The 16,520-nt window shown below is 45.3% G+C and overlaps 1 protein-coding gene across 2 annotated transcripts in view; it reads left to right on the forward strand.

Annotated features, from left to right (window-relative positions):
- The window catches only part of RTN1 (reticulon 1), a 138,227-nt gene that overhangs the window by 41,995 nt on the left and 79,712 nt on the right, over positions 1-16,520 (forward strand). Inside the window, exon 3 of one of the 2 annotated variants that reach the window (XM_018562640.1) lies at positions 15,898-15,902. The exons of the other annotated variant lie outside the window; for it this stretch is intronic. Coding sequence (XP_018418142.1) covers positions 15,898-15,902 — 5 coding nt within the window. The remainder of the gene's footprint in view (positions 1-15,897; positions 15,903-16,520) is intronic. 2 annotated transcript variants of the gene reach the window in all.

Raw genomic sequence — 16,520 nt, forward strand, 5'->3', positions numbered from 1 at the left:
CCTGCAGTTTGATCACCCGCACCTGAATGCGTGGCACATTAGGAGATTCAGCTTTAGTATTAATATCTGTATATGGTTTTCTGTGGTAGTCGTAACAAATACTCGTTTGTAAGCTTATCCGAAACTAAAGAAAATTCAAATTTTGTCCGAATCCGGAACCTGAACCAAATTGAATTTTGACCCGAATCCCGAAATGACGAAATATCCTAACCAAATTTTTCCACAGCTTACATGTCTAGTAAATGGTTTATTCCATCAATACATATCTTTTGGCTCCTTCGTCATGGTGATCAAAATATTTCAATAGCAGGCTCTGCAATTCAGAAACCTTTAATGTTTCTGTCAGTCATACAGTCGATCTACCATGCACGCTGACCTTTAAATAAAAAAATATATATTCTAACCGGAGAAGGAGCATAACATTGCATGGTAATTGAATGACCTGTATTAGACTTACTCTGCTCCTGTGTGTTTTTGGAGAACCAGAGCATGCAAAGGCTTATTAGTAAGATCTAGAAGAGCAATGGCTAGAGACACAGGCCTGCAAACTGGCTCATTAATACAGGAAGAGGATTTTCTAAGCACATGGAAAAAAATGCCTTCTTTATTACAAGGATTTATTCGGCAAGGTGCAGCCAGAATCACTCGTTTGTCGGGAGCTCTTCTGGGTATTTTTCATTTACAGACAGACTTTTGATAACTTTGTATGTTTACAATACTTACATCTGGAAGTCACACTAGCATCTTTGTAGCAAAGAATTGTAGGAGCTACAAATCTCTCTGATTATTTGGTAGCTGGCTACAAAACATCTCTATACAGCTACAAATTGCTAGTGCGTGGTGATCCTCAATAGCTGCTTTGGATAACAGGAGGAGCAGCTACTGAAGTTCTTCATTCTGTAGGTAGCTCCAAACACTGCAGAAAGTTGATTAATGAGTGACTGAGATACAAATCACTGGAATCACTGCGACACAGACCTTTCATTGACTGCAATTCATATTTTCTTAGCAACAACAATTGTAATTAGACAGGTTCTGTAGCTGCTACAAATTCACATGCGTATTCCTAATTTCTCATCAGTCAACCGCGATGATTTTGAGAACATTTGTATCAATTTGTCATTACATTGGCTACATTTGTATTCAAAGGGAACTTGGCATAAGCATGAACATTTAAAGCCCCACGGGCAAAATATGTCTCCTCCTTCCCACCCCTCTCGAACACATCCTCCGGGGCTTTTATTTTTCCTTACCCTGTCTTGCTCCGTATCGGCCAGCTTTTTCCCCCTCTCTAGGACCTTGGCTGACCCCATTTCCAGGTGCAGGGGACCTCTAATTCAATGCTGCAGATAGTCCCTCACTGGCTGTTACCCTACCAATCCCTTGTGATGACGTCACTCCTCTTCTGGATCCTGAAAAGACCACTCCGGGTGGAGCTCATGCTGTAAACTGCTTGTTATGTTAGCGTTATATCTATATTTCCATACAAAGGTTCAGTTTAAAGCTGACAAACATATAGTATATGGCTAAAAGTATGTGGACGTTCTTCAAAATGTAGATGTTTAAGGGTTATCAGTAGGAATGCACCGATACCGTTTTTTTTGCTATCGAGTACCGATACTGGTGCTGCTGCTGGCATGGAGCTGGCTGCCCGGGCAATAAAGACATGCCGTCCGGCTTCCTGATTGCCCACTAAGCCGGCTCCATGTTGTTTGGCTGGCTCAATCAAGAAGCCGGGCGGTGAGTAATGACCCGCCTTCCGGCTTCCTGATTGGCCGGGAAGGCGACTCCATGCTGATTGGCTGGAAAGCCAATTAGCATCGAGCCCCCTCCACTGCATTGGTTAATAAAAACTTTGCCCAGAGTTCTTCGTTAATAAATAGTTTTAGTGTTTTCATCACATTTGATATTCTTTAAATGTGTTTTCTTTCACCGCGTCCTGCTATTGCTTATCGGGTCGTGATTAAGTAACCGGGCTATCAGCATTCCTGTACGAGCAGTCTGTACACTCACCTCTGTGCCATGTGAGATGGCAAAGTGTCTGCTCAGGATTGTTCTCTCTATCAGCATGACATGAGGCCAAGGGAGGACACATTCCCATACTGCTGTTAGATGTTGGGCCTCAGAGAGCCTTCACTTTTCCTGCACACTCAGCTGAAGTTGTCAGGATGACACAAAGTAACAGAAGCGACAGCTTGTAGATCAGATCGAGTTCTGCGGAACTTTGCAGAAAAACATTGCATCAGGGGTAGGCAACTCTGGCCCCCCAACTGTTGTGGAACTACAAGTCTCATGAGGCATTGCAAGACTCCGACGGCTACAGGCATGACTTCCAGGGGCATGTTAGGTTTTGTAGTTAAAGCTGGAGGACCGGAGTTGCCCAATCCCTGGTAATGTCATTGACATTCACACATAGAAGGAACAACTATGAATTTACTTACTGAGTTGTTTCCCATTTTTTGTGGCTGTTCTGGGATTTTTCTTTAATAAGCGCAAACAGGGTTGTGATAGCTCTTCTTTAAGGGTTAGTTCACACCAGCCAGTGCGTTCCGGCCCGATTGGGGCCAGAACGCACTGGATCGCATTGCAGCCGGCTCACTTTGTGTTGGGGTGCTTGCAGCATTTTTTTCTGACCGGACCGTAGACATTGATGTGCCACACGTTCCTGTGCGGCTGATCGCACTGCGGCCAGAGGGCGTGGCTGCGGTGCCATTGAGTTAAATGCACCACCACAGACCCAGTGATCTCATCAATGGAATGCAGGCTGGTGGGAGGAGCCAGCAAGGGGAACAGAAATGCAATGAATGAAAGGGGTGGGCCAGGGACATTTGGATGGAGAACGTTCAATGTGCTCTACTTCTTTCCTACTCAGCCTGACTGTGTCTTGCCCGCCCCTCTCATTCATTAGATTTCCATTCTTTCAATTATGTATGTTCAGCATCACATGTGGGTGTTGCCCAGGGTGGTCTTCATGCAAATAAAGCCGGCCTAATAACGCCCACTCCTCCAGACTGACATCTACCTATCAAGGCATTTTGATATTTTCATAACTCCTCCCAAGAGTCAGCCCACTGCTTGCATTGGTGTTGAGGGCTCTTGAGAACAGTACTTAGACAGAATGCTATGATGTTTTCAGGAAGCGATGTACAGCATCCCGCTGGCTCCTCCCACCAGTCATGATCTGTCTGCATTGTGTAGAGAAGCACAAAAACCCCGTGAGGAATCAGGGGAAGGCAAAATATAAGCAGACTAATTCCGCTGTTTGCTTGGAGTAAGGGTTGCCACCTTTTCTTCAAGTGAAACCCAAACACTCTAGCGCCGTGCATGGCAGTTTTTTTTGGGGGGAGTACAGAGGAGAGATCGAGGAGAGGCAGCCAGGAGAGAGAGCAAGGAGAGACAGCCAGGCGAGGGAGTAAGGAGACTGGCTATAGAGGACAACAAATCCCAGCAATACATTATACAGCAATATAAAATTATATGAAGCTACATACTGTGTGTTGCTCCGGGGTGGCAGCCTGATGTCTCTAGGGTCTCAAGTGGCCCGTGTGGGCTCTCACCAGGGCTGTGCAAGCTCTCAGGTGGGCTGTGCAGGCTCTCAGGTGGGCTGTGCATGATCTCAGGTGGACTCTACGGGCTCTCAGGTGGGCTCTGCGGGCTCTCAGGTGGTCTATGTGGAAACTCAGGTGGGCTATGTGGACTCTCAGGTGGGCTATGTGAATTTTCAGCTGGGCTGTGCGAGCTCAGAGTCTTTTCCAGAGACTTTAGCTGCAAAACTATGTAAGAAAATATAAAGCAGCATTCAAAGAGAATTAAACTGTTGAAGGGCTGCAAAAAGGCATGAGAGAGCTGTACAATATATCTGTTAACCACAGGGCACACACAGTGACAGATACAGATATAAGAAGACAAGCTGAAATGTCTTTCCTGCACTGGTGACACTGCCAGGACTGTACCACCTTCTACAATGGGGAAGGGGAGTGAAGGTACCAAATTTGCATATCAATTAATCACGTCATTTCCATATGAATGAGCTGCTGGCTTATTCATATGTAAATAGCGCCACTCATTCATATGTAAATATCACAGCCAACTTTTTTTTCTAGTGGGGAGCCAGTAGCCCCTACCTTCATTTTGGATGCCCCTGTCTCCCTGACATGTTGTGTCTGGGTCTCAGCTGCTATATAACCCGGACACAGCCTTGTAAACCCGGACTGTCCGGGTCAATCCCGGACAGACGACAACCCTACTTGGAGTCCAGTTTTAAATGCCTGCAGTTAGTACTGTTGATAATACTTTGTGCTAAAGGCAACCAATGTATAGGAATGCTTCATGTTTTGCTGAGCAATGAGAGGCAGCCGTCTGAGGATGGACTTTGTAAAGGCCCCCGGGCGATGTAAAGGCTCTGGGCAATGCAGATACAATACTTCTCTGAAGAGGAGGGCACCCGGAGCACACACTGACCTACTTCTGCTTGCCCACTATGATACATATTGCAGATTAATGAGTTTGCAGGAAAGAGTCTGGGAATAACCGCAAGGATCTAAATTAATCTCTTGTCTGTGTATGAAGACTTCATTGCAGTACAGATGAGTGAAATGACAGGGAGATTAATGGTCATCAGTTTTACAATGAGTCAAGGGCAGCAGGCTTGTTTCATGTTCTGCATGACTACATGTACCATGGAATCTCAGGGGTCCCCACTGGCAGTTGTTTACAGCAGAAAAAGTTCTCCAGAAATGTACAGAGTACACCAGGCAGAGTATACAGCCTAGGGCTACATCTTCCTGGTACAGACAATAGAAGCTATTGCACAGTAAAACCTCAGCCGGAAACTCCCATCCTCTGAAGCATTTGCTGTTCACAGGAAATGACATTGCAGTGAAGCAGATTTCAGAATGCCTGCTCTGGAACTAATATTTAGCCTAGGAAATGGGAAGAGAATGACAGCTTTCATCTAAGCCCTTGGTTCTCAACAGTTGAGTCGGACCCAAAAGTGGGTTGCAACCCCATGTTCAGTGGGTCGCTGTGTGCCTTCCATTTTTCTAGGTGAGAGGCTCCTCAACCTCCCCCTATTGCAGCACTGTCAGTTCTTGCGCCCAACAGCCATTCGAAATATGCTGCCCGGCGCCGAGTGTCAGCTTGAGATGGGACAGGCTGGGGCTATGGCCGTGAGGGAGCTCCATCTTTACGTATAGCTCCCTCATGTGTCCTGTAGAGGTGCCTGGACCGAAGTGATGTCCAATCTGGCTCCTGGCACCTCTACAGGACACGCAAAGGGAGCGGTACCAGCATTGCACATATGGATGGAGCTCTGTCAGGGCACAGCAGCCGACACTGGACCCCAGGCTGAGGATCAACTCCAGTTCTCGTAAGGTATGGAGACTGGGTGGATATTTTGAATGACACCCCAAACGCACCTCCCACCCACAGTTCGATCGCCCGCACCAAAACGTGCGGTACCGCAATGCTGTGCGTTCCATTGCAGTGCGACTTGGGTCGCGACTTAATGACCAAGGACAAAGGGATTTGTATCTTTGTCCATCCAGTCCTGAGCTATACACACATCTGCCCCACAGCACAGCCCTGTCTGGCAGAGGTGGCTCTCTAATTAGGCGAGTTAAGCCTAAGGCCTCGCGCTCACAAGGGCCTCGCGGCCGCCTAACTCACTTCTGCAGATTTACCGCACCTGACTCTGACGAGTCCGTCCCTGGGCAAAGGGGAGCTGCAGTTTCCACGCGGGGAGAATGGGGCGCCCGCGGCCTCCGCACAACCCCCGCCCCTCCCTCCATCTGCCACTACGGGCCCTGCTGGGAGAATGGGGTGCCCGCGGCCTCCACACAATCCATGCCCCTCCCCCATCTGACACTGCGGGCCTCGCGAGGAGAATGGGGTGCCCGTGGCCTCCGCACAATCCCCTCCCCCCATCTGAAACTGCAGGCCTCGCAGGGGGAATGGGGTGCCAGCAGCGCCACTTCCCTGAGAGATGAGAGACCCGGTGCCATGGACATGCAGAGGCTCCCGCTCCTCCAGCAGCAAGCGGTAGCATCGGATTTGGAGCAGTGCAAGGAGGAGGCCGATACCAGCAGAGGGTGAAGAAGGTGAAGAAGGTCTGTGACACAGGGAGTTAACCCCTCGATCAGGAGCAGCAGGTGCATGGAGTTCAGGTAAGTGAAGCACCCCTCTTCAAAAAACGAAAATGCATGCTACAAAAAAACATCCTTTTAAAAAAAATACTTTTGTCAGGGCCCAGTCACGAGTGCGTTACAGTGCGTTCCGCCTCTGGAACGCAACCCTGCCGGCTCACTTTGTTTTGGCATGGGAGGTGGGCATGGCAGTGCCATGAAATCAATAGCACCACAGCCCCCACCCCCCGCGATCGCCGGCACCCAAACGCATGGAATATTAATGCTCGCGTATTGGTCCAGTGCAATCTGCAAAAATGCTGCCTGTGCTACTTTCTTGCAGATCGCACTGGACCTGAATGCAGGCACTAATTTGCCACGCGTTTGGGTGAAGGGCGATCGCACTGCGGAGTGGCGGCGGTGCTATTCACCTCAATGCACCATCACGCCCCCTCCACCCCAAAACAAAGTGAGCTGGCTGAGTTGCGTTCCAGAGGCTGAATGCACTGGAACACACTCTTTATAGTGTGAATGGGCCCTCATTGTTTACATCTGGTGCTAGAAATGTTTTATGTAAAAAATCCAGTTGCCCAATACCAGTGAGCAGATGCTTCTAAATGCTTCTGTGCTGTCACATATAACGCATGTCATACCACCCCATACTGTGTTATAGGAAAGCAGGATTAATTGCGTTCTTTACTACTGAACTGTGTGGTTTTTTTCTGCCAGATTACTATTGCTGCGATTTGCTGTATTCCGCTATAGCTGCTGGTATTCTGCACTGATTAATCGAACTTAATAATCGGCTAACTAATTGATTATGAAAATAATCGTTAGCTGCAGCCCTACTCTACACTCTGCCCGTTACTTACTTCTGCCCTCTGCCTGTTACTTACTTCTGCCCTCTGCCCGTTACTTCTGCACTCTGCGCGTTCCTTACTTCTGCACTCTGCGCGTTCCTTACTTCTGCACTCTGCGCGTTCCTTACTTCTGGCCTCTGTGCGTTCCTTACTTCTGCACTCTGCGCATTCCTTTCTTCTGACCTCTGCGCGTTCCCTACTTCTGCACTCTGCGCGTTCCTTACTTCTGCACTCTGCGCGTTCCTTACTTCTGCACTCTGCACGTTCCTTTCTTCTGACCTCTGCGCGTTCCTTACTTCTGCACTCTGCGCGTTCCTTTCTTCTGACCTCTGCGCGTTCCTTACTTCTGCACTCTGCGCGTTCCTTTCTTCTGACCTCTGCGCGTTCCTTTCTTCTGACCTCTTCGCGTTCCTTTCTTCTGCCCTCTGCGCGTTCCCTACTTTTACTTTTGCCCTCTGCATGTTCCTTTCTTCTGCCCTCTGCGTGTTCCTTTCTTCTGCCCTCTGCGTGTTCCTTTCTTCTGCACTCTGCGCGTTCCTTTTTTCCAGCCCTGATTATGGGTGTAAGTGGGGGCCTCACATTTTGAGTTCCGCCTAAGGCCTCACAAAGTCTAGGCTCTGCTGTCTGGCTTATGTTTGATAGACGATTCTGCCACCAGAGACAAATTGCCAGCGCTGCCTGTTGGTTCCTATGGAGTTGCTCCCTTTGTAGCAGCATGCAGTAAGATGTCCCTCTTGTCACTAGCCCGAATATTGCTGAATTTTGGGTTCTATGGATGGGAGCGACATTTTACTGCTTCAGATACAGGGCAGCGATTTTATAGAGACAAACAGGCATCTCTTAGCCATCCTGCTCTTGGCGATTTGGACAGATCCCCCAACAGGATCAAGAGCCACAGAGTCATCCTTCTGACATCAGCCTTTAGTAGGGGAGGGGAGTTCATTTTACTGTGTAGCAGTTTCATTTTCTCCTACAGGTCCCCACCCCTACCCTGACTGAACAGTGAAAAGAGAGACAGCACACAGATGAGCTCATCTCTCTGTTACTCTGATCCTATTCGTATGTTCTTTGCAGTGCAGAACAGTTGATTGGCTCCTTGCACTGCTTCTCCCACCACCTCTCTGAGCTCTGCTGTACACATTGTGCTGTAGACTACTGATACCAAGTTCAATTCTGGTACTGGCACTGCTCGGATTAAAAAAAAAAATACATTTAGGGATGTATTCATAAACACAGAGCTGCATTCATTTGGGTCTTTAATATCTGCCTACAATTTGGATTTAAGCACAAAAAGCCAACTTCAGGCAAAACTGATATCTCCAGCACAGTATCTAAGTATTGTAGTCAATAGAAAGCCAATGATGATATCACACTGCACCAAATAAAAAAAAAAAGCCCAGCTTCAGTATCTTTCTAGTTGGCCCCACTGGCTCTCTGGATGCAGACATTGTTCAGGTACTTTGAGAGCCAGCGGGGCCGACTAACAAGATACTGAAGCTTGGCCCAGTGGGAGATTCCTCCATCCACATAGTTTAGCGTAGATGATGGAATCTGTTGCACTTTTTCCATCTGACCATAGAAAATCTGCAGATAATCTATAGGTGTATGGCCAGCTATACACTGAAATATAAGCTTTGGGTGGAGGTGGCATTTAGGCCCAATGGACAAAAGGGAAAGGTTATAAACAGACAACTTGATCAATTCTTCCCAAAGTCTGCATTCAAGGCACAAACCTCCTGGAGAGGAAAATAGACCATATGCTGCTTGTTCTGATTGAGGAAATACAAACCTGTCACACCAATACTAATGAGGTTTGTGCATTCTTGAAGTATATTTCCATGTCTTCCTCACACTATGCTTGGAATATATTACAATCTGTTGATAAATGGATCTGGCTCTTTGTAAGATGAATGGCTTCAAGATAAAGAGAATCCTAACTTACTGAACAATGCTACATGATGATTAATGGCCATGAAACCGTAATGCTTTAAAGGCTAAGTTTACCTTTCTGACAATGTTTCATGTTATACCCATATTTAGTGTATATCCCTCCCTCCATCCCCTACTTACGTGGATTGCTGGGTTCTTCTTCCCGCAGGCTTGTTACACTTTTGAATTTGGTGTGGTTGTTCGTGCCTCTGCACACACAGCCGCATCATCCATTCACAGAGTCCCTGAGCCACCACAGCAGAGGCACTGGTGCCACTGCACTTGTAGTCCATTGACACTTTCATTGACACGGGGGGAAGAATCTGCAGGAACCGGAGCATTGCACTGCAATCCACTGGTCTGGGTTGCAATGCTTTAGTGGACCACTTCTCAGCCTTTTGGCTAAGATCAAGTGTAGTATTTGTTCTTATCAGTGTTCAGGAGGGAAAATGTGCCGCCGTTCTGGCCTTTTGGTAGGAATAGCTGGCTGCAGAGTACCCTGCCTGAGATGATGGGGGTCCTAAAGGGTCCTGGCTGTGGTAGGGAAACCGAAAGGAGCGTCTACTCACGTAAGAGTGGGGGTCCGAAGTACTTCCTTAGTGTCTGCGATCTAGCACGGCCCAGTGCCTCCTGATTTGAATGGAACTACCTGGTCTAGTCATAGGTTCGTAAGGCAGAGAGCCTGCGATGTTGAGCACATTCTGGGAGAGGGGGTGCCTAAGTAGTAGCCCTGGGGGTGCCTGAGTAGCACTTATGGGTTTGGAGCCCCACTTGTGTGAATGACACCTATTGCTTTTTGCTCCACTTCGCCTCTTGGGCTAGGCCTTCTGGCTGAATCCAGGGGTAAATGTTATACTTGGCCGGAAGGCCTAGCCATTGTACTGCACAATGACACTTATTCATTTTTTTCCACTGAATTGTGCACTTTCACTTTTTATGTATCTTATTTTTCACTCCCACAAGGATGGAGGGTGTGGGTCTTTGGGCCTGCCCTGAAGTCTAGGGGGAGTATGTGCGGCCATTAGGTTCCTTCCTCCCCTAAACCAGGGGGTCTCTCTTCGGGAGAGTCCCCCAACCTAGTACTCGGTGGCTGCCTTCGGCAGGCCATGGGGAATGGGTCTGTCTGGTTTCGGCCAGGTAGACACAAGTGCCCTGCCCCTGTCAGGAGCCTTGAGTCCCGGGGTGTCAGATAGGGGCCTTATTTCTTTGGGAGATGGCCCATTTAGACACACCCTTGTGCACTTTTTTGTGTGTTTCACCTGCACTTTTTTTGTTCACTTTTGTGTGTCTGATTGCACGCACCACGGGTAAAACAAATAGTAGCACATAATGAAGAAGCGTGCATTTATTTATTTTTATTTATTTTTTTAAAGGTGAAATTTCCCTTCATTTGTCTACTCAGATTTATAATTAAAGTGGCTATCTTATACACATTGCTGTATTAAACATAAATATTGTGTTAAAACATCAAAGGCAGACTTCCAGAACAATCATATATTTATACTTACTGTTATTATTGCAAAGTTGATTGTGTTGTTTCTTTGCATTGTTTATTAAACATTGTTTGGCTATTCAGGCAAAACTGTGGCAGTCAAGACTGGCTTTGGTAATGTGGAAAAGCTTCTCTGACTTTTCTCACCTTTTGAGTGGGGAAGAGCTAAATATCTTCCTGTTTTTATTGCTGTCTTTGTCCACTCCTCATTGGGTAGATTTGGTTCCTGTGTGGTCACCAGAACAGCAAGTGAGGGGGGAATCTTCCCAATGGAGGTACAAACAGCATTGAAAACCTCACAGAGGTTCTTACTCTTCTTTACTATATTAACTACTTGCTGTCCGGAGCAATTTCTTATTTTTTGCGCACACATGATAAAATCTGATTTTTTTGCTAGAAAACAGCTTAATACACCCAAACAATTATATATATTTTCTGAAAGCTGAGGCCCTGTAGAATAAAAAAAAATGCTTTTTGCAATTTTTTATGTCGCATTGTATTTGCCCAAATGTTTATCAAACCAGTATTTTTAGAATAAAATAGACTTAAATGATATTTATTGCAGAGAAACAGAGTATAATACCCATTTTTTTTTGGTAACATATAAAAGATGGGGTCTTGTCGGGTAAATCGATACCAAACATGCCAAGCCTTTAAAATGCATGAGCCCATGAAACTGCAAACAACTATCATATCCAAAATTGCCCATAGGGGGCATTTTAAAAGCTTTTACTGCTCATCAGTTTAACACTTACATAGTTACATAGTATTTGAGGTTGAACAAAGACACATGTCCATCGAGTTCAACCTTTTGTGTTAGTGTTGTGCGTGAATGTGTGTGTGTACACGAGTCCCTGTGTGGTCTAGTATTTATGAGTACCTGTACCCGTGGTATCTAATTGATTTTTGAATGATTCAATACTCTCTGCTGATGCCACTGCTTGTGGCAGCGAGTTCCAAAATGTAACCACTCTGACTGAAAAGAATCCCCTGCGCCCTTTGTGGTTAAATCTTTTCTCCGCCAATTTTAGGTGGTGGCCTCTAGTCCCTGTTAGGGAGTTTACAGTAAAAAGTTTATTGCTGATTTTGCCATCTCCACTGAACATTTTGTACATCAAAATCATGTCCCCACTTAATCTTCGTCTCATAACGTTGATTCTCCAGCCCCTTAATTAGTTCCGTTGCCCTTCTCTGGACTTTCTCTAGCTCAAGGACATCCTTTCTGTAGATTGGTGACCAAAACTGAACCGCATACTTAAGATGAGGTTGCACCAGAGATCTATAAAGTGGGAGAATTATTGCTTTGTCTCTACAGCTGTGATTGATGGCCCTAGAATTGTTGCTCTCATGCTGACGTTCGCGGTATGTAGCATGTTTGGCGCAGTTGCCTTTTTTACACTTCGGTGCACCCGATGTGTGTTTGGGTTTGTGTGTACGGGGGGTGGGACACTTTTATTTATTTTTTTGCAATTTTTATTTTTTTAATCTTTTTTAACTTTTAACTTTATTGCTATCACATAGGGAGGGGGTGGAGACAAGACCAGGAAAGGGAGCAGCAGTGAGGGGTCTTTATCACAGGAAGCTCCAAGGTTCACACTGGATTACCGCACAGATCTGGAAGAAATACACAAAGCTCACCAACATTCAATAAGAATACGCATGCCTCTTCTTTTTAGGCAATATTTGCTTATTCTGGAGTTCAACTTTAAACAAAAATGGCAGCTGTTTATTATATACACAACATTAGCAAACGTTTGTTCAGTTCTAGAGAAACATCAGGAATCCCAAAAAAATAAAAAATCTATGGGGCTAGCCCCACACGCCAATTGTCAACTGCTTGTTTATTTCTTCTTTATTTGAGCCCCTAGTACAAAGAACAAATCACCTGATCCTGGGTCCCGCCTGGCTGTTAGAGCAGTCCCCTTAGCCTCTTCTTTTCTGGACCGCTGACGACATCATGTCTAATGTATTACATTCGTCGCCTGCATTAGACATGAGGACACCGAGGGACATATGGCGGGAGCAAAGGGGGAGAGAGTTTAGTGCTGACCACCACAGGACCGAGAATCAGAGACACATATCTTCTGTCTTCTGTCCCCGGAACCAAAAATAGCAGTTAAATCTGTTAAAGTTACAATTATATTAAAGTAGATATAAACCTTAAAAAGGAGCTCTGGTTATTTAAAAAATTAACCCTTGCAGTGGGGCTACCCCCGAACTTGTTATCTTAAAGTTAATTGTGTTCCCCCTGTATGGTATCTGTGTGACTTTCTGCCTCCAGCCACTTATCACAGTCACTGTTCCTGGCAGGTTACATTGTGTATGAGTCAGTGAGTGAAGAGGAGGGGGAACGTTCTGTATACACATATTTGTGGATGGTGAAAATGCGGGGACTTAGAAAGCCTGGCTGATTTATGAATTATTCCTCACTTGCAATCAGGTCAGGATGGAGTTGTGCAAGATTAATGTTTTCAAGATAACCCAGTTGATTTCGAGATGTGATTTGACTTGGAATTCGCTTTTCACAGCACAATTACCGCAACCAGAGGAAGACCGAATGGAATGCTGTAACCTGTAAAGGAAACAAATGTACTTCTTAGACCACCTCAGGGGTAGGCAACCTTGACCCTCCAGCTGTGGTGGAACTACAAGTCCCTTGAGGCATTGCACGACTCTGACAGCTACAAGCATGACCCCTGGAGACAGAAGCTTAATGGGATTTTTAGTTTCACCCCAGCTGGAGTGCCGGAGTTGCCTACTCCTGGACTACCGGATTACAAAAGCTTCTATTCGTACGGGCTGGAGATGGTTAGATATAGATGTTTTTGCCCTGTGTTACATCGGCCTTTTTGTGTATCGAGGGTGATCAATCATATTGGGAGACTGGCATTGATAAGGAGAATTACCAGACTGGCCACACATTATACTGTGCGTCTCTGCTGACAAGGCAAAAGATGAATAAAGAAAACCAAGGGCTCTGCAGAAGAAAAGAACATTGGCCGCTATAGTGATTTAGCTACCTGGACAGCCTGTTATGGCAGAATAAAAATGAGTGTGCTTCGGAGCAATTTAAAGTGTCCTTCCACTTTTTGCAGTGACAATTTTAGAAAATCCCAATGTATGTTTATGTGCTCCTATTAAGGCCTCATTCACACAGCTAAGAGTCGGCCAGTACAGTACACTCTTTTCCCTGGAAGGACAGGTGCTGCGTGTGATTGTGGATGGAACCTGTCTGCGTCCGGGCACGGACACGCGCACCCGCATGTATGTGCAGCTCGGGTGAACGTACGGTGGCATACGGCTGCGTCCTCCCATAGGGAAGAACAGGCTGCATACAATCACACGCAGCACCTGTCCTTCCCGGGAACGGCCCAATACAGCCATTCACGCTGCATGGATCTGTAGAGGCCGACTCTAAGCTGAGTGAATGAGGCCTTACACAGCATATTCATACCTACCAACATTCTGTAATGAGAAAGAGGGACACCTTCCAGCACAGAGGACCATTAAGAATTTAAACCAGAACTCCGGGTAAAGATTTTCTCAACCCTTGCAGTGGGACTACCCCCGCACTGCAAGGGTTAAGTGCTCATCTTTGTCTGGGTTCCAAAATAAAAGTTATACTCACCCGCTCCTCGGAGCAGGCTTGCTCTTTGACCGGTCACGGAGACTCCTTCCACTGCAGCAATTTAAGGTCCTGTGAGTCATCACGTTTTATACATGGCAATGTCACTATATTTAATTAATCCAAAGTTGCATTAATGTTTCACCAAGATCGTGTAGTGATGATGGGAGAGTTGGACCACTGCGTAAAGTCTTCTCCAGTAAATCCCAAAGATTCCCGATGGGTGTCTGGACTCTGTGGTGGCCAGTCCATGTGTGAAAATGACGTCTCATGCTCCCTGAACCACTCTTTCACAATTTGAACCCGATGAATCCTGGCATTGTCATCTTGGAATATGTCCAATGTGCCATCAGGGGAAAAAAAAAAAGTCATGGAAAACCTGGTCATTCAATATATTCAGATAGGCAGCTGACCTCATTTGTTGGGGTCACAATGCTGCTGAACCTAAACCTGACCAACTAAAGCCACCCCAGATCATAACACTTATCCCATGAAAGGCTCTGACCTATTTGCTTAGCTAAATCCAGGTGGTTACTTTTTTTTTTTTTTTTTAGCCAGGCAGTGTATTACATTTTTGTTTTTGGGTTTAGAGATGCTTTTAAGTCCCCACATTATTATTTCAAGCCCTGATGATGGGGGAGTGTTACCCCCAAAATGCGCTGGCTGTTGTTCCTTTGTAATTATATAAAGACTCTTTGGACCTTGTCACCTATTTAGTCTGGTGTTCATCTAATATATGTCTTCACACTAACTTCCTTCCAGGTACCCACCAAGGGAGACCTGTTAAGCAGTTGGTGCCGCCTTTCCAGAGCTTTAGTACAAAACTTTAGTGCATTTTGACTTTTTAATGAGCATTGAGATCCCGGCGCCTCTTATATCCTAATATCCAAATATTTGGACTGGTGTTCAGTCTTTGACTGTATACTGAAAGGGAAGAAGAATTGTGGAGTTTATCCTTTTGCTCCCCAATCCTGTAAGCATCCTTGTAAAAACCAACAGAGCTCTGCTTGGGTCACAGTGCTGACTTTCCCTCTCCCAATACAAGGGCTGCTGTGTAGAATATTACAGGAGGCTGACACCCAGACAGATTAAAGCACTTTTTGTCATTCTATAAAAAAAAAACAGATTTTAATTATTTGTAATGAAGTTATAACTGAATACATTATGAATACATAAATGAAACATTGATGGTGTTTTTTTAAATATCTGCTTGGAGTTCAGTTTCAGATGCCGAGTTTTTATTTTGGACTGGAGTGTACTTGTGACTTGCTCTTCTGCACATATTTTAGTACAGTCATAATGAAGATAATGATTTTATATGTGTAATTATCATACCCCATGGGTATAGAGCAATAACCATTTTTATGACAGACACCGCCTGGTGACAGCACAGCCAAGCAGCAGTGGGTGATATTTTACAGTTATTATTTGAAATTAACTCTGGTACACTGAGAAAATATAAGATGCAAACCACATAGTAATGTTTGATAGTGGCTAAAAGTCTATTTAAAAAAAAAAAAAAGGTTAAAAAGTTAATATTTTATTTCGTATGAAATTTAATATTTTAATATGGACCTGTACTTTTCCCATTCAGGGCAAATTAACAGGTTCACATGATAGTCCCCCTCCTCCCCCGTGTGCCTGCTTACTCTATAAAGCACAGCTTCCAACTGGCCCCCCATTTGGAGGGACTGTCCCTCTGTGGGCAACAAACCCCCTGTCCATCCTTCCTCTATAGTTGTCCCTCTTTTTGGTTTGATGTACGGACCTCGATAAAAAATGTATTATTTATCTACCAAAAATGTTATACTACACTGAACCTTTCATCCAACCTCTAAATTATATTTATTTTGAGTACCCAGTATAAAGAAGAAGTTGTGGTGGAAAAGCACTGGTGGATTTAACGAATTATTAAAATCCTTTCCTACATACTTTGTGCTAAAACAGTCCCGAGGGTAGTCAACGCACTCTATTTGTGAAGTAAATGCCTGGGTGCTCATTCACAAAAATATCCATACACATCCACAGAAGGTATGGAGGCACTCACAGGTCTTGCAGTGGATATACTGTAAGTCAATGCATCTGCATTTTATTGTTTCAATGGAGCTCAGTCCGTCTTTATTAAGACTTTGAATTTGTAGCACAAAGTGTAAATCTTCTCCATCTCAAAGTACGTAGGTTTGTATAAAGTGATGTGAAATACCCGATACTTGTATTCTGTGACTCTCACCTCTTCCTCCCACTATACATCACTGGGTGCCCGAGCTATGCCAAATCACTGTCACGTTGGGGTTGGGCAGGGTGGATTGTTAGACATGTATAAACTTTTAAGAAGACTGACTTGCCGCTTCTATAGGCCATTTTGATTTGGTTCCAGCAGGCAAATAAGGCAGTGGGGGGACTTGGAAAAAGTAAGGTATAGGGGGCAACAAGGAACCGGTTACTTTGGGCAAATACAGGTTTGTTTTACAAAGGATGGGTATCAATATATC

Source organism: Nanorana parkeri, unplaced genomic scaffold (genome assembly GCF_000935625.1).
Source record: "Nanorana parkeri isolate BGI_ZX_2015 unplaced genomic scaffold, ASM93562v1 scaffold20, whole genome shotgun sequence".
NCBI lineage: Eukaryota > Metazoa > Chordata > Amphibia > Anura > Dicroglossidae > Nanorana > Nanorana parkeri.